General features: G+C 26.0%; 1 protein-coding gene across 3 annotated transcripts; it reads right to left on the bottom strand.

Moving 5' to 3' along the window:
• Positions 1–192: 192 nt before the first annotated feature.
• On the bottom strand, positions 193–19,111 carry LOC105259453 (sodium-independent sulfate anion transporter). 3 transcript variants are annotated; one of them, XM_025413082.1, is made up of 11 exons: positions 19,001–19,111; positions 7,224–7,390; positions 5,124–5,377; positions 4,425–4,626; positions 3,809–4,029; positions 3,454–3,625; positions 3,052–3,219; positions 2,710–2,871; positions 2,270–2,410; positions 2,037–2,182; positions 193–1,721 (listed from the first exon to the last, which is right to left on the bottom strand). In XM_025413082.1, the coding sequence occupies exons 1-11, from the start codon at positions 19,012–19,014 to the stop codon at positions 1,365–1,367; spliced, it is 2,004 nt and encodes a 667-aa protein (XP_025268867.1). In that variant the 5' UTR covers positions 19,015–19,111; the 3' UTR covers positions 193–1,364. The 3 variants fall into 3 exon arrangements, with proteins under 3 accessions (XP_025268867.1, XP_025268869.1, XP_025268868.1); XM_025413084.1 differs by lacking the exon at positions 19,001–19,111 and adding an exon at positions 15,176–15,241; XM_025413083.1 differs by lacking the exon at positions 19,001–19,111 and adding an exon at positions 12,001–12,473.
• Positions 19,112–20,337: the final 1,226 nt, after the last annotated feature.

The following is a 20,337-nucleotide window of genomic DNA, read 5'->3' as shown; positions in this document are numbered from 1 at the left end:
TACTTTTATAATTATAATTATCTTTATGACGATATATCATGTTAATATTATTATCTTAATAGAGCTTTGAAATAATAATGCAGGAATATAATATAGAAAAGATGAGCCACACATATATATATTGCACAATATCTTATAAATTAATTATATATTACAAATATATCTTATCGAATTAAATTCTAATAACGTCGATTAAATTACAATAAAGTTTAACATCAATATACTTGTGAATCATATATCGATCGAAATAAGATTATTTTAAAAATTTAGGAGAAATCTGCTATATTTATCACGGAGGAAGTTACGGTTCCGCCGGAAGACGAATATCTTTCGTCGATTATATACACTGGACATTATTTATAAAATTATCACAGTAGTTGTTTGAACTTATTATATATATGTACATGTATTTCCAGAACACGAAAAGTGTTATTTTGCATGAAGTAGTAAATGTATAAAGATGTACAATGCAATGCATATATTTCTTTTATGCACTATTTTAAATAAATACTTTAATACTTATTTAACCTTTTAACTACGGATATGCATTCCTATTCGTCGTTCTATTGACAGCCGTAGTTAAAGGGTTAAATATGTTGAAAATGCTAAGGAGCGATGAGAACGTTACACAGACATATATCTTTGCTTCATTGCAAGTTAAATAAATATTTTAAGATGATAACAAAATTTATGAGATATTATAAAGACGTCTAAGGACATCCTTTAGGATGCGCGTTTTAATTTTTTCCTTAAACGGTCTCTCTGTTTTCTTGTTTCATATCTCTCACATAGCATATTTCCAAACTATTCTAACAGTATCTCTCTTTTCGCGAAGTGTATAATGTCTCGAAATATAGATACATTCGAGATATGCAACAATAGTTTCTCTATCTTTCTTCGATTTCTAATTTCATTTTGTAGGTGCAAATCAAAACTGCTTTGTGTCTTTTCGTTAAAATATGCATGATGAGTTACGTTTTTCCTTTTAAACGTAAATTGAATATAAATCGAGGATATTTTTTATGTGCCTATTTTTTATTTTAATACTTTCTTTATCGCTGAACATTACGTGTATCTTTGAAAATAAATAAAATATTTTTTTAAATTGCAGAAATCACCAAATCCCACAATAAATTTTTGTACGCAAGAAATACCAAGCAATGATATATCAATATATAATTGCTTTATAGCTTCATTGGCGAAATTATCATATCAGCCACTTCGAAGTCTAATCAAAATATCTCTCTGCAATTCTCTCAAATTCTCAATAATCGATTGTTGCTGATTCAAATCATATTGAGAAATAGTTCCAAAAATGTGAAGGTATCGATAATTTTTAACCATCGCAATGCCCCATATCGTTTCTATTTAATTTGCTTCGTATAGCCCTTCTTCTTCAGCAAATCGTCTAATGTTTCCTGAGTATAATAAACGTTGAAGTCCGTGGGTTCGATGCCCTCGAAGACGGCGTATACCGACGGCTTCAGATTGTAGAAGAAGAGCGGCTGGCCCCTCGAGGCGAAGTCTTTTGTCAAAGTCTCGATGACAGTGGCAGCCGTAAAGTCCGCACCGTAAATGTACGAACAGTCGATCACTACAGGCGTCGCGACGCTTCCGGCGCGTCGGCTGTATTTGTTCACTAAATTACGCACATAGTCCACTGATGGGAAGATCAGGCAACGATCCGGTGTCAACATTAAGTACTCGATGCCATGAAGAGTCTGTCAGAAAAAACAAATAAATAGATGACAAGTTATGAAAATAGAAATTAAAAAAATGAAAATTAATTGTAAAAAATGAAAAATAAAAACAATTTCTTATTCTTCACGTATCTTGAAAATTGTAACTACGAGCGGAATTAATTGCACATCTCTATATAATTTACTATTATTATGGAAAATATTTTATAAATCCGTGAAAAAAGTATAATTATATATGTACAAGTAAATGTGGAAGAAGCAAGAATATTGAATTAAATTGCTGGCTGATGCAAAAATCGATTTCCCTTTTTTTTTTAAAGTGACTCGAATAATTACCTTGAGTTTCTCCACAGTTATTTTCGGTCTTGCGGCATGATATAAGATAAATAGAATATTTAATCCAACACCGCAGAGAATTCCTATTTCTAGTTGCAACACCAAACACGCGATGAACGTGCCCACACCCGGGATGAGATCTGATTCTGAAACGCGGAAAAATAATTTATTCATGATATATCCCCCTAAATTTATTTGACATTCTTTACACTTATGAAAACATGTTTTCTTACTCTTCGTCCTCCACATCGGTTTTACGACTTTGACTTCAACCATGAAGATGACTGCGGCTATAATGATCGCCGCTAAAGTGGCACGTGGAATGAAACTAAAGTATGGGGTAAGGAACAGCAAAGATAAAATTACTAGCACACCTGAAAACAAAACATATAAATATTACATCGTACGGAGAATAAAAATTTATATTAAATAATTTATCTTGTTAAATAGAATATGGCAGACTTATTTCTGTAGCATTTCCATAATATAGATACATTATTTAAAAGAATGACAGTTGAGATACTACGAATTTTGACAAAATACATATTTATTGCTTTCTTTATTTGCTCTTTCGATTTTACATCCAACTCGGAAGTGAAAAATATGTAATGTTTAATTTATAAAATTTATATATATATATATATATATATATATATATATAAGCGAAACTCACCAGTATAAACACCGCCTAATGGTGTCCTGACACCAGAAGCGTTGTTTACTGCGCTTCTACTGAGAGATCCCGAACCTGGAAAAGCTTGCATAAAGGAATTTCCAATGTTCGACATACCGATTGCTATCAATTCTTGCGTAGCGTCTACTGCTTTTCCGTTAGCTGCAAAAAAGTAGATTCCATATATATACATATAGCAATTTTATTCTATATAATAAGATATAAATTGATTGTATAACCAAAAAGATTTTTGAAGAGTTTGTCATTTTGCATTGTTATGATGTAAAGTTACACAACGATAAGCAGTTTATTCTAGTATGTACTTTTTGATAAAGTACTTACCAAAAGCTTTACAAATAGCGATATCCTCCATTAGAGAGATGAGCGGTATAACGAGAATACCACTGCCTAAATTACCGATCATATCGATAAACGTAAGCGTCGTATTGCTATCCTTAATGTATCCAAATGGTGGGATTTGTACAGCAGGCATGCCTCCCGGTATGTAACCTGGAATCAAAAATTTCAGTCCAGCTAAATTTCTAAAATTGACGATTGGATTGTTTGTATCTTTTTATGGTATATATTATTCTATTATTTATATTATAATTTATATTATAATTTATATTAAAAGATCTATATAATAATAATTTATTCTTTTTAATAAAAATTTGTTAGCATAGCTGGACATTTGTCTTATGCTTGTACAAAACTTATTTGCAAAGAAATAAATTTATCACATACCAATCAATTTGAAAGGCGAGTTGTCCTGGAAGCTCCAACCTAATACACCACAAAGTATCACTAAAAATGCATTTCGTGAAGTGCCGATTAACCATAAGACTTTATTCACGATGCGATGTTTTGTAGAACGAAGTTCTTCCTTGTCTGGACCAATTTTGCATGCGGCTAATAACTGTAATGCAAATTTCTCATTATAAGAGATATATTACAAAGATAATGATATATTATCATATTTTTATTAATTATACTATTTTTGTAAAATATTTTTTATTAATAATTAATTAAGAGATTTCTTGTGTGCGCGTGTTACTTGCTTTTTCTCTCAAGACTTATTAAAACTATTAAAAGAAATTACCCTCAGAATTAATAGCAACGCTATGCAAGATGCTCCAAGAGTAGCATCCCACGCTGATGTCTCGTGTATTAATCCACCAATATTCTGCCACATTTCGATAAATTGAGCTCCTTTGGCAGGAATGCCAAGGATGTCTTTGATTTGCGACGTGACGATTATCAAAGCCACCGCCGACGTGAATCCGGAACTTACTGGCCCGGAGACGAAATTTATCAGAAATCCTAAAAAATAAAATTTTATTTCTTCTATCTATTCTACATTCACTCCATAAAGCGAAGATACGAAATACTTTTAATGAAAAAATGACATTTTAATGCCAAATTGAATGTGATGCAAATTGTTGAGCTCGTGTTAAAAAATCAAACAATTCAAAAAGCAATTATTTTAAGAATATTTTCATTGTTAATTCAATTTTATAAGACATAGTAACTAAAAATTAAATAAAATCTATCAAGTCTTTCAAGTTTTATATTTGTCAAACTGTCACACTTCTTATACTATCTATATACAACAACGATCATTTTTTTAGATACACTGGAATATTTTATGACTATATTATATATGATTATCAAACTAAACTGATTGCTAAATTGATAAAATTATTAAAGTAACTTACCGAGACCAAATATACCCATTATTAGTTCTACAATTCCAGCTATGAAGCTCAACAAAATCGCATGTTGTATCGGAGACTCCAAATGAGATATCGTTTGATAAGTCAGTAAAGAAATTATGGCAGTAGGTCCCATCGGTATGTCTTTGCAAGATCCAAAAATTACGTAAATGAAACAACCCAGAAAGCTACCATACAAGCCGTACTAAAATAAAAAATAATATACGTGTGTATATAATATTATATATATATATATATATATATATATATATATATATCAATATAAATATCAATATGCAAAAAATTATCAGTTAATTTTTTCTTATTGTTAGTGGAAACATTGTGAAAATTATTTTTTAAAATAATAATATTATATTTCTTCGCGCAAATTTTAAATTAAAATTTTATTAAAGTAAAATTTAAAGAAAATTAATGAAAAAATATGGGTTTGCATTTATTTCTATTGAAAATTAATTTGTGACGAATCATTTATTTTTAATTATGCATTTTTTTGAAAATGATTGAATTTACTTATTAAATATATTAAATATACTCTTTGATTGTTTCTATCTATTTTAAATTAGGCTAGGAATAATAGTCAAACGTCTATTATATCGCTGTATAATCTGGAATTCTTATCTAGAATTTCTGATGTAATTCTTGTAAATCATTAAGCCAGCAATAAATGTCTCTTTTATGTACCTGTGGCGGTAAACCGGCGACGTTCGAATATGCTAGTGACTGAGGAATAACGGTAAGACCCACGGTAATTCCGGCCACTAGATCTCCGAGCGCATCTTGACTGTTATATCTTGGTATCCAGCTCAAAACCGGTAATCTTTTGTAAAGGGTTTTCTTCTTACATATGGCCCTGGCACGCCGCCTTGTATATTGTAACGCCGATTTTAAAAGACCTTCCTTCTGCTTGACCTCATCATCTCCTGATTCTTCGATCACTGTATTTACATAGCAAGCAAAAATAATTATATACGTATAATATAATCATATACATATGTATATATAATAAGTTAGAAATACATTAACAAGATATTTTTAAATTATTTTCAGTCTTAATTAATTCTAATTTTATTATAAATGTAAATAATATTTTATTACTCCATTCAGTATTTTTAATCTACTGGTTTATTTTTCGCATAATTATTCAATCATTATTTAAAAATTTAAATTCTGTATTTTACAATATTGTATCTATTATTCTACAATATTGTATATCATATTAAGAAAGTATGCTTTTTTTTAATGATAATAATGACAGAAAGCAAATCATTTTTACCTCTTTTCAGTCATCATTTCGGTTATATGTTATTTTATATTTTGACTTATTTTTAAATAAGAATAATCTAAAAAAGTATACTTAAATTTTATCATCATTCGCAACTTTCATGTACTTTTAATACAGAGATTCGCATCTGTCATATTGTTTGTAATCCATCACGTTAACTCATAAATAATTTCGTATATGCGAAAATGCAACGTGACAAACAAATGACAAGGACGGAGTGCTCATATATCCTATCCGCGAACATTATGTTAAATTTATTATCTCGCCAAGCAAAAACACATATGAAGAAGAAAAGAAAAAATACCATATACTTCCAGGCACGTGCCGAGTCGTATCTTTAAAATACGTCCACTTTTCCGAAGGCCGATTTGACATTCGTCGCGCCAAGGAAGGTAAACCAGTTTCGCGAAATAAAATCATTAACAATATGCATAAATCGCGTTACTTTTTCATAAATTTACGTTCGCCAACGTCACCGAATATATCAAAAACTTGCGGAAATTCTTTAATGATTTTCTTTTTTAATTTGTTATACGCAGAATATCTTATATATGGGAAATAAAAACATTTATTAAAAAACGAGATAAGCAGTAAGATAACTGACAATGCCTGATATGTTTTCAATTCTTACAAAAAAATAAAGTAAAATAAAATAATCACCAAATACATAAAAAACAGTATGATATAATAATTTTCTTTTTATCTTTTTTTTAGTTTCTTATTTTATTTTTACATTAATTCATGTTATATTTTGTATTCAATATGTCATACGATTTATCGAACTTGAGATAATATTATTAGCTTGTTTTAAGCTTGAAAGACTGCCAACGAAATTTTATCACGCTTAAAATGTCATTTTATCAATCAATATTTAATATTACAATAATAGTATAATATATTTAATGAATTAAAAAGTTATCCATGTGACATCACGATGCCAGGATATCAATATCAATAAGTTTTTATAGAAATGTAATCAAACCAATATTTATCGTTATTTTTTTTGTTCCGTAAGCAGAGTAATACATAAAAGTTCCATAAAGTTAAATGTAACGTTCCAAAAAAAGTTCCAAAAAATATTTTATAAATAAAATATTGAAATGTTTTTTTTCAACAGAATTTTAATATGTATTTTAACGTGTTTTTTAAAATATAAATTGACAAAAATGTCTGCATTATAATCATATGTGAAACATATGTAATCTTACAAAATGACGTGCGGAATATTTTAATCGATTTCATAATATACTCTTATCCAACAGGTCATTGAATTTTAGCAGACTACTTACTTTTATGACATCCGCATCGTACATGTAAGAAGCAAATTTATTTATAGTATGATCTTTTATTAAATGGAGAAAGCGTACATGTTCATATGGAGAAAACGTATGTATATATAAATATTTCTCCCCACGTGTCTACTTTATAATTTAGCCAAAAATATGATTTCCCAAAACATTTGTATGTGCGATCATTATTTGAAAAAAAAAAAAACTTACAGATAAAATCCGAAGAACCCTGTATGTCTCGATGGTTTCCGTGCGAATTGTGAAAAGATTGGTACGAATGAATGAGATCCACATTGTTGGTAGATTCGCTTAAGCCATGATTCACGTAACCTTCCAACCTTTGTTCGCTGTCTATTGAATTGTTATTGTTTTTCATTCTGGAAAAATAAAATACAATTTTTAGCAAATACAAAAAATATACATGTATAAAATTTTATCTTATTATTTTATTTTATTATTTTATTTTAATCAAAATAACAACGGTCGAATGGCGGATGCCATTGAATAATTCGATTTTTTTTCACTCGATAATGGCATGTATATTTACAAAATAAATTATTTATACAAATTATTTATAAGAGAATAAATAAAATTAAGATGTTATTGTATATAAAGTGCATATGAAAAATAGCTTATTCATTACAGAAAGTGAAATCCTGGATGTGATATTTATTTTCAAAATATAAATTTTTAATTTTCAGCTGATACTAAATTAATCGCAACATGTAGTAATATGATCATAATATTTTAGTTATTAATTAAGATTATTGGAGATAATATTTGCGAATGGAAGAGATACATCACGAGTCTATTATTTCACTTGGTCGTAAATCATGTATTAATTGTAGTCAAGGTTGCGATATTATTGTCACGAGAATATCATCTTTTTAATTTCTCTTTCTTTCTATTGGAAGAATAATAATACTAAGAAAATATTGTTATATTATAAGTAGGACAAAGATATGATTCATTGCATTTGTTATCTAAACATTTATTGTGTGTATGTGAGAGCAAATATAATTTCTCAATATAACTATATCGAAAAAAACTGTCTTAAATAAAATCAATTCCTATCAAAAAATAAATTCAATTAAATAAAAACAATTTCTATAAAAAAATAACAAAATAATCCGGCAAATTGCTTAATTAATGTGACATATTTACATCAATTCAATAATTACAAATGTTTAATTCTATGGACAAAAAACTTATTATATATAAATATTTTATTTATTTATTTTTCCCAATATTTATCTAAATAAGATAGTTTTATTTATTTAAGATACTTCTTTCAGTATAAGATTATTGATTTTTTTCTCTAACAGCTTAAATACGACAAATGCAATGCGAATACAGCCCTCGACTCACCGACTAAGTTACGTGAGCGCAGTTATCATAATGGCTAGTGCTCCTATTTTATGTAAGATGCGCAATTTCATAACTTTTTAGAATCCCTCTTATACCTGATATAGATGGATATTATTTTTCAACCATGAGAGATGTAGATGTGTATTTGTATATTTGCACTAGATATTATCTTTCCGTTATTAAAAATTAAATGTTAAAACTTTCATCCATTTCATTTTCTCATAGTTTTTAAAACCATTAAAAAAATTACAATTCTATTATTTATATGCGTTAAGATTCAAGATATATTTAAGAGATTGTCTAAAATGATAACACTTGCGTAATTTGCTTCTAATTTTTAACGTGTTTTATTTCTTTATGTTCTTAATTTAATTTTTGTTAAATTAAATTAATGATAAAATATTTATAGCTAATTATTTTTACTTTTTTCTGTTCTTATAAATTGTTAATAGTGTATTTTCTTATCATAAAAAAATTAATAATAAGATAATTTAAATCATTATCGCATAGTAATATCTGCTAGTTTGATTTTACATTCTTCTAAGAACAAGACACAATTCTTAAGATTACAATTCTTATAATAGAATAAAAGATAACTCGTACTAATATAAAATTGCATTAATTATTATAATTATATAGATAATCACACTTGTAATAATTTCAAATGTAATCGACTGATAAATTTGATTTTTTAATGTGTTTTTTATTTTCCATTTCGTTATATTCTGAAATTAATAATCAAATTAATCAATATCTTTGCTCTTATTTATACAATATTATTGACTGTAATTAATTTAATAGCAGGTTTTTTAATAATTTTGTTATACATGCACATTATAATCTTATGAAAACAGAAACTAATAAAAAAATTTTTTATTGTTTAAAATTATTGTGTTAAGTAATATTAATCAGTTTATTGGAATTTTACTATTATATTAGAGGTATACTATTATTAAAATTCATTGTTTGTCTAATATTTTTAAATGATTATTTAAATGATTATTTTCAATAAAGTACTTCAAGTTCAACAAAATCTGTAAAAAAATATTGTATTGCTAAAATAAAATAAGATAAAATGTATCATTGCATATGTAATAAGTACAATATATCAATTAAAACAGTTATATTTAATTGTTACTAGAATTAGTGTAATTTATTAAAAGTTTACTATACAAGTGGGTTCGATTAACTAGAGATATTCTATCAGTTTGATTTGCTGATATCGATGTTTACTTACTTGCATTTTTAAAATTGAAAAAATTTATCGTACAATCAAGCAACAATAGTACACGTGTATTTCTTGTAATAATATTGTGAAATTTTGTGAAATTTCTTTTCCTATCTTGTTATCCGGAGATATATTGAAGGAAAGTGAGTTCAAATATTGTATATATTGTGTGAATAGTACAAGAAGAAATTCTTGTAATTTCTTTGCACTGATCGCAGATATGAAAGTTATGACTTACGCAGAATACCGGTACGTATTTTAATAACCAATTAGGAGAATTTTAAAAGAAAATGAATGTGCTTTTTTACGCTGAATCACTTCTAATAAAAAAATTACAATTTTAGAAAATGATAATTCTACAAATCTATATTAATTTTTAATACAATAATACAATAAGTTTTTCAATTCATATTGTTAAATAGTAATACAATTTGGATATCAAAATTAGAAAATCCAAAATTGTCTTATCCTGATATTATTCACATATATGTTTATAAAATAATAATTTTATTGATTTTTTTTAATCATATTTTTTGGTACAAAAATATATTTCTTAAATTAAAACAATTGATGGAAATTCTATAAATCTTAAAAAGAATATTGAACTGCTACATCTTTCGCATACAAATATATGATATTTATAATCGTATACACAATTGTTTTATTTGTATATTTCAAATAAATGTGTGATTCGAAGATAATTAATTACTTCGAGTGCTACCGATCGAAGCCGAGAAAGAGAAAAAATATGTCATATCAAAACTAACTTCTTATGATATTAATGATCCGTTTATACTATACGTTTATCGTTTAAAAACAATCACGAAGGACACTGGCACAAATTTTTTTAATATATACCTACAATCGTGTTTATAGCAAATAATAATTATATGATATTAGAAATATAATCATCGAGATAATTATGTCGTTTTTTTGAGATAGATAAAACGAGTTTCCATGATAATGTCATAAATTTATATATTTTATTTGTATATTTTTAACTTAATACTAGTAATAATAATTTTTTTTAATTTTTTTCGAAATGGCATATTAACAAAAAACTTTTCTTTTAATAATTATGAATGTTCACTTCCTATCTTTCTTCAGCATTAATTTTGTGCATTAAATGATATTCATTTTGTTGTTATGTATACAATATTTTTAATATAGATAATTAGTATGTAATTATAATCGTGAATATATTAATAAATATTATAATATTAGTGTACGTTCGTCAAAATATGCAATTTGCCTCACAAATTCTGCGACGCGTGGAAGTTCGTTTTACAAACATGCATCGTTAACACCTGTCTTCCTGACATGTATATCTGCATTATCTAGCTCTTGTTGCATTAATGAGCATTAATCGAATCATTTTATTTACAAGAGGAAAGATCATCAATTGATAAAAGCATGTATATCAAATCACTTATCACTTCGACAGTGACATTCTTTCATATCAAGGTCTACCGAAGTTTATACGAATTGTAGTAGATATAAATTAGACATACACAATATCAAAAGATTAAATGGTGAACGAATAGATTAATTTCAGATTGTACACCGATAGAAAATTAATTTTTATCGTCTTTTAATTAATTATCGATGAAGACACGCAAATTATAGTAATTTTTTCTAAGAGCCAATCACGAGACTGTTGTCTAAAATACAATCTTTGATCAAGATTTCCTATTGCAAAAACTAAATGATCATCGCAAATAGACAGATAACTATCAGCAAAATTTGTGAAAAAATTTACTATTAAATTTACTTACTATTAAAATTTACTACTAAAATTCACTGATCAAATTATATGCGTTAGATTGAATTTAAAAATGGAATGGAATTAATTGAGAAGTAGATGAGTCAAAACATATTTGATATTTTATTTAACAAGAGTGACTTACTCATAATCTCCATGATTATTGCAATCTTATTAATCTAATCAAACATTAAACAGAATAACGACTTTTCACTTTTTTTTCTTGTGAAAAATTTGCTCCATGCCAATGATTTTGTGTATATGTATTTACATCAATATATTGTGTCATAAATTTATAGTTATAAAAATTTATTTTACATGTCATCTTATTTTTATTTACATTCATCAACAAAATTTGCACATAAAATTGTATTTTCGATTAAATTGTAAATAATGATTTTATAATTATTCTTTTATAACAAATATAAATAAGAGAGTTTTATATCTTTAAACTATAAAATCTTTTATTTCTATATAAATTCAATCATCGAGATTATTTTTAAAAATTTCAGAAATTTAAATAAATTATTTTTTTCGACATTTTTTTGATAAAAATTTTCATTTCAATGCGTCTGATAGTTCTAAAAACAGATATAAATAAAAAAAGATATAATAAGTATTATACTCACTTAAGTGTTTGTTAAGTATTTGGCTTAAGGAAGATCCGTTTTTGTTCTCAAATATCGTTTAAATATGCAAGAGAAAAAGTTCACAAAATCAAAGCGCAGTTTTTTTCTCGAGAAATTCGGATTTTGCATTTAATCTCGAGAATACTTCTTTCTGCTAACTCGAAATATCATCGCGCATCATTAAAGCGCTAATTTCAATGCCGTTTGCCAAAGTAGCAAAGAGTATTCGTTAGCAAAAAAGAAAAACATTCATTTTGAATGCTTTTGTATAAATGACGGGAAATCTTTGTAATTTCCAATCTTCTTTACAACGTATAATTTTTCTTTTTGATTTTCTCACCAGCTATTACCAGTTATGACTAATTTATATTCACACGAAGTATCGAAAACGAAAAAACAAGATGTTTCTAAAAGATATACAATGAATATATTTATATATCACGTGGAGGCATGCGGGATTCAAACCGGTTTTCCCGACGTAATGGCGAAACTGAGTTGAAGTCGACATGCGACCGGCCATTTAAGCGCGTCGTGGTTCACGAACGGGGCAAACTCCCTCTCTCCTAGACGACCTCAGCCTCCCCCGCAATGACGTAGAGAACACACTAATCGTCACATGATGACTCGGTTGCGACTTCGGTCGTTAAGAATTAGATTCGATCGCCGATCACGTGCTAACGATATAATGTCTCCTCCTGTCTAGAATATTCTAACATTTAAACTCCATTGCAAGTTTTGTACGAGTTAGTTTTAGAAATTCCCGAACATTTGTCTTAAATCTTGCCTAGATTAGAGATTTAGAATCTGAGTTCTTTCGTCGTTCAGATAATTTATATCGCGTGGGATGAAGGCGATATTTATACTAAAACAATACGATAATGAACTTTTGATTAATATTCGTTTAACAATTAAATAATCATAAAAAAGATAAGATTTCACGATAAGACTTAATTCCAATATTTATTTGTAAAATTTTACTTTCGATTCATCAATATGTAATTTATGTATTTATTAAGCATTTAATTGTTGTAAAATGTTAACGAATATCTTATCACACATACATCTTATCATACATACATTTCTTGATTCGACAAACGAGAAGTTACAATTTTTGGATGATTAATTGATATATCAATACGTATATTTTCTGTGAATCACAAGAAAAAGATATTTTTGAACATTAATAAAAAAAAGTAATAGCTATAACTAGGAAAACAATGATATAAATCTACACGAATTAAATTGGATTTTTTCTGTTTACTTTGTCTCTCTCTCTCTCCCTCTCTCTCCCCCCCCCTCTCTCTTCCTCTCTCTATCACTTTACTAATTATTATTTACTGAATATTTGAGACTGTTCAAATTTGATAATTAAAACAAAAAGTATTAGAATAAAAGTATAATATTAATACAAAAATTTTGCGCAACACAAGAGTCATTGATATTTATTATAAAACTATGTACATTGACACACTATCATTTAGATCTTCTGTTTTCCTGGTTTTGACACCTCGTATCTGTATTAGTCAATGATAAGAGTCGAGATTGTATCATCTCTCTATCATTAAATACTAAATCCGACGAGACAAAAATATATTTGTTTAAGAAATCCGTCACGTACACGTGACAAACATAAAAACTATAGCGCAAGTTTTAATTAATCAGAAATTCTTCATTTCTTTATTCAAACATTTCAAATATTTTACGCAACGATACATTGTCCTTACACAATACTATTTTGATCAATATTTAGCTAAATTATAAGATATTTTATATCTCGGAAACTATCAATATGTAGATAAGACATCCGGATTTAACTACTAACGGTAATTTACGAACGGTAAACTACGAACGGTAAACGAATGCAATAATGCAATTAAACTAGATTTTGATATTCGTATCATCAATAAAATTAGTTGACAATGTAAACAAATTCAGCTATGATATAAATTATATGCAAATTGTTTTCGTGTTCACGGTGAGAAATCTTTTAGCAAAACATATTTTCGTCTTGATGGATTCAATACTTAATAATAGAAAAATGATGTATAATCTCGAATAATGTCAGATATAAAATACTAAGTGTCAAAAACAAATAAATAGAATAGATCTAGATCAAATGGTTACTATTGAAAAAGCTATTATTTCAGATAAATTTGTCTTTTAAAATTATTGTCTTCTCTTTTACACAAAAATATTTTATAAGTATATTTATTATATTAATTGTAAAATATATTTATTTTCTATAAATATATTTTTAATAAAATATTAATTAATTAATATATTTTTAATACAATATTAATAAATTCTAATTTATTATATTCATTTGCAACTAGTTAAAATAATTTTAAAATAATCTTGATTTTGGAAACAATTATTTTAGATATTAATATGTAATTATAATAACAAATTTATATTTTACATAGTAATTATAAACTTCATCTTTATAATTTTATTAGTAATTACATTTTTATGTAACATCAATTGTTTCAATTCGGAATTTCAATAAGTTGAGAATCTCTAATATAATATATAATATATCTAATATAATATATTCCGTGGCATATTGTTTTGGCGAAATGATTAACCGCTCAGTTAAATTTTTTCCGTATGCTTAATCAACCGTTTATTACAATAAATATTGACAGTACGCTCGTAAATCATCGTTATTGATCACGGGGTTCCGCGCGATTAACGCTCGTTAAATGTGCGTATACTTAGTATTTGAATGCTGATATCCAATTAAAATATCATTTATAAATTATTTGATGGTTCATCAATTTATAACGCTTTAAATTTTGTAAAAAGAAAGTCTCGAGATCTTCGTAATCGAATAAATCAACATATCAAAAATTTTTGCCGATATTAACATTAATTCTTATTGTCAGTCTTATCATTATTTAGAGAGGTATAATTTAAAGATATAATTCAGAAATTAAGAGATATAAAAAATCTTTAGATTTATGAATCTTGCTAGAAATCGAAACTTTTCGAAACTTTTCATCACAATTTAAGCATTTTTCGAAAAATTATTCTTGTTAAGAGGATATCGAATTAAATTTTATAAAAAATAAAAAATGATAAAAAAACTCTAAATAGTAAAATTCTAAACTTTAGAAGAAGTTAAATATATATTGAGAACCACTGCTAGCTGCTATATTTCATTAAATATTTATACTTATGCAATTATATGAGTGTCCCGTGACCGGTCCCGTGCAGGCAGACGTGCTTCAGTCATTTTCTCACGCACACTAGCAATAATATTTCAAGGTAATCTCTTGTTTTGCGGCATTTTAATTGGTCACGAGCTTTCAGTTGATCTACCAATCTGATAACACAAGCCGTGCTAGAGTACTTTGCGGTTCAACAATAAATCCATATCGAATCGACCTATTTAAAAGATTGTTAAACACAGTGAGTACTAATACATCTTTTTCCGATATTTCTTGATTTTTTAACAATTTATTTCTTTGTTATTTTCATATTTTATTATTAAAATACTTATAAACATATACATCATTTATTTTATTCTTTAAAAATATAATAAGCGTTTAAAAATAATTAATTCAATAATAATGAACATTAAACTTTGAAATATAAAAATAGATAATAATCAATAAGATTAAACGAGATAAAAACACGCTTCTTCTCGTAGTTTCAGTATAATGATTGATGCAACTATTATGAGATTAATGATTTAAAAAAAATAAAAAATAAAGTTAAAAAGTATTTTATTTAAGGAAATGATTAAAAATATTTAAATGTGTGAAAGAAATTCTTACACAAAAAATTGTTCAGATGTTTTTAACGTATTTTTAAATTTTTAATAAAAATAAAACAAGACTATATTTATTATATGAACATTTCGACATGATATATTACACATTAAAATATTCTCATTAATACAATCGTTTTCTTAGTTCTTCTTGTTTATAGATTCTTGGATCAATTTACATAGTTATGAACTCTGTCGATCATTTTAATATTTTATGACTCATCCTTATCTAACTTGTTAAATACGAGAAAGTTGACGTAACGAGTACCTCTAAGCGAAAGCACGTGCTCCAAATTTCACGCATAAACAGCGATTAAGTGGATCGCCTTGGAATCCAATGCGTCACACAAACAATGTAATATATAATCTTTTCATGAAACACTGAATCTGCATAATAATTGTAAGAAACTGTTGTATTGACTAAGTAAACAATGACACATTATTCATAAACAATGATATTATTCATAAGTTCGTGCAAAGAGTTTGCTTTTAACATTTTAAACGATTTTAAAATACTTTTACAAGATTCTCATGACAAGTCGTCACATATTACAATGTCTTTTATCACAAAATTCTTGCAAGATAATTTTGATCTCGAAATTTTTGTACATAATATATAATTATATAAGTCTTGTGGTTTTATTAAATTATATTAGCATTTAATTTTTATTACGCGATATATTTAATACGATATTAATTATCATATCATAAAAGAGATTGCACACGTTTGATAATTACAGCTTTGAGTATGACGCATCTATTTTCGCGGTACATTTCATTTTTATACGCAACGATTTGTAACTTTGTCTAATGCAATGCAAAAAATCATTATTCATCCGTGGATACATTTTCCCTGTGGAGAAGATGAATAAAATCATGCGAAATATTCCTTCTGTCGGTGATTGATTAAAATTAATAAATTGTGGCTAATTAACTCGTATTTTAATGTTTCATTAATGTTTTATTCGTTTATCTGTAATACGTCAAAGAATATAAATGTTATTTATTAAGGAAAATGGGCAATTCCCAAGAGTAATATCATTGTCTATGAATAATATTAGTTAATTCTCAATGCAGTTTTTCCTATACTCGTCATATTAAAAAACTTACATGGAGGAAGACAATAATTTTAATAATGATTATAGCATTGAAGCTGTCACGATGCATTGCATGTTGAATCTCGTTTTGCGTATTATTTGAATATAAAATCATCATGTGATTATTTTTAATATGACTATAAATTCTTAATGTCTTTTATATAATATGGTTAATTTTTTAATGAAATTTGTACTATATTGATGAAGATACATCTTTTTTATGATTATATAAGATGTTGTTTTATTATGATTGTTTATACTTTATTACTTTAACATGAAAATATTCTGTGGACTAACTTTATTACTTTATTACTTTAACATGAAAATATTTTGTGGACTAACTTTTTAATTATATTTTTGATAATATAAGCCATTTGTTCATACACATTATTTTTGCGGAACATTATTTGAAAGTAATATATTTTTCCCATGATTTATTTTACGATAACGTATCATTTTAATAAAATTATCACATAAATAAAATTGTCACATAAATATTTTTCTACACATATACATAATATATAATAGTTTACTCATTCATATTGTTTTTGAAAAATAATTCATAGATAATTCTTTTTCCATAACCACAATATGATGTGCTTGAAATATTAATGGTTTTGATAAATTTACAGCATCATCATTTATTAATGATTTATGATGTGGTCAATTTATAAAATAAAGTCTTATAAGAGAGAGAGAGAGAGAGAGAGAGAGAGAGAGAGAGAGAGAGAGAGAGAGAGAGAGAGAGAGAGAGAGAGAGAGAGAGAGAGAGAGAGAGAGAGAGAGAGAGAGAAAGTGTATATGTTTAATTGCAATAATACTTATAATTTAAATAGCTTTTTAACAACCAACAAATAATAAAAAAAATATAAATTCGCAATAAGAGACGGCAAAAAAGCGTCAGCACGGTTTATGGAAAAAAATTTATTATTAACGAATTTATTATTAATGAATTTATTAATAAATTTATTATTAACGAATTAAATATAAAAAATATTATGCGGTAAACCACAAACGTTTTGTCTATTTTTCAGCATAAATGCAAAATCAAAACAATTTTTTAGACTAACCTTATTTATGAAATATAAATTAATTGTGTGTGGGTTAAATAGATAAAAGATAAAATTGAAATAAAAAAGTTAATGTGAATAATTGATTTTAAAGTCTTGTCCAACAGTTTTTTGATATAGAAAATAAAATAATAATACATAAATCGGTGATTAAACAATAAAACTAATTTCATGCAAAACTACAATATATTATGAAAATTAATGAAAATTATGAAAATTAAAAAATTATTTTATTTTCTTTAAAATGTATTTATTCAAAATCAAAGTGGCATTATCGATTACATGATTTGTAAAAATCCTATTTTAATATGACTTCTAAGTTCATTACAATCTTTTATATATCTTCAATATTTTTAAAAAATCTTTCTTTCAATTTCGAGAATAGAAAGTTAAAGCGAAAGAATACAATAAGTAAGTAAACATATTTCTTTAAAGCTAATATAAAAATTGCCATTTAAAGGGAAAGCTTTTTTGAAAATCAGAGATGTACAAAAAACTACAAACTATTAAGAACGGTTTTTAATGTTACAGAAATATATTTTAAATAAAATTAAATAATTTTTTTTTACTTATAATTATATGATTATCATAATTGTTATTATTGTCATTTTATCATTGCTTTAATCTTATATAAGTGCAATCAAAAATAAGTATATATCAGAATACAATAGAATATATAAATAATATTTATATATATCTTTTAAAATTTATAAATTTATATTATTAAAATTTAGAATTCTTCTTTTTAAATTATTATTTCTAAATTTTGAATAAATTATAAAAATTTTTCATACTCAAAGAAATTTAGAAGAATCGATTTTTTCGCTCTATCTTGAATTTTATTTAGTGGAATCTTATTTATAAGTTAGGAAGAAGATAGAACATATGTTATTCTAAAATTATGTTATTCTAGAATTTTTATAATTTTTGAATATTTTCAGACAAATGCACATCATTCAACATCAAAGTAATATTTGACGTTCTATTGACGTCATTTGACGTCAAAATAACATGCACTTGCTATGCACTTTTTTGTCTAATTGTAAGAAGAGATGACGTACATAGTAAAATGCATTTGTATCACTCGTGAGCTTCATCGACACGATCTACGCACAATACATTCACTTTATGATTAAAAGCGAAATGTTCGCCACCTTCGTATTACGAAATCACGTCGATAACTAACGTGTTTGTTTACATTTTATACCATATCAAATGTTTCGAAGCAAATACCTTGTTTGATGTGTATGTTTGACCTATATGGCTATATAAACCAGTATAACAACTCCAGCATAACAACAAAGAAATACTTCAATTTCTCTTGATCATTATCTATCATGCATCAATTTGATATTCAATCACACTGATGTCAATCACACTGATAGGAAAAATAATCGTAATTATTATAAATTATAGTTGTTTTTAGCGGTAACTATATTTAAAATTATTATTACTACGCACAAAAGATTATTATTAATATTATAATAGTAATAATTATAAAAATTTAAGAAGTTTAAACTATATTTTTTTTACTATCCCAGGTAGCACATATTCGTTTCAGAAATGTTTCACAACTGTTTTTTCAAAGCGTTTTATAACTAATTTTTGAAATCGCTTCTAATTAAAATGTCCACGTGAAAAACGTTAAGAGATATGTTTCTTTTGATTAAAAAATACGTTTTTTTATGTTAAATGTTTAAAATACGTTTTTTATGTTAAATGTTTAAAATACGTTTTTTTTATGTATTTATTATATTTATTTATTATATTATGTATGTTCGTTATACATTTAAAATATCTTTTTTTTTAACGTTACACGTTTGTTTTCTCATGGAATTAATAAAAGATGCATTTAGCATACAGCGTCATACAGCAGTTATAAGTTATTATATGTATATAATATGTATATAAAACGAACGTGTGCTATTTCTGAGTTGCAATTATAGTCTTTTTTTTCAGTGCATGAGTATAAAACGGAAATAGAGCCTTTTAAATAAAATATAATAGAATAAATTTAAGATTTTTAATAAAAAATAAAAAAACAGAATATGTTAAAAATGCTTTTATCGAATAATCTTATAAATAATTTTCAATCACATATAATAATAATTAAGAGATTTTTAAAATGTCCTCTTATTCGATTTTATATTGATCATTGTAATTGTGTGTGTGTGTGTGTGTGTGTATACATTCAATTCAATTTTTTATAAAAAGATAAACCGAAAATGTTAGTATAATGATTATTTATTTACTCGATTATATTCTTTTAATTTAATGTTTTCGCGTTTCTTATTACCTTTTTAGATTTTTTTAAATCAGTCTACAATTCTTACATTTTTTATTTTCCTTATTTTGTAATATTCAGTTCAATTCTTCAAAAGATTTGAGTATTTATAAT

Source organism: Camponotus floridanus, unplaced genomic scaffold (assembly GCF_003227725.1).
Source record: "Camponotus floridanus strain SB8 unplaced genomic scaffold, Cflo_v7.5 scaffold6, whole genome shotgun sequence".
Lineage (NCBI taxonomy): Eukaryota > Metazoa > Arthropoda > Insecta > Hymenoptera > Formicidae > Camponotus > Camponotus floridanus.
This window is presented reverse-complemented; position numbering and strand designations above follow the sequence as displayed.

Bases quoted from the DNA above. Each gene is read 5' to 3' on its own strand.
- LOC105259453 (XM_025413082.1), bottom strand. The intron at 3,220-3,453 runs GTATGTGATAAA...TTTTGATTCCAG, and splicing joins CTCGCCTTTCAAATTGATTG to GTTACATACCGGGAGGCATG. The intron at 2,183-2,269 runs GTAAGAAAACAT...TCCGCGTTTCAG, and splicing joins ACCGATGTGGAGGACGAAGA to AATCAGATCTCATCCCGGGT.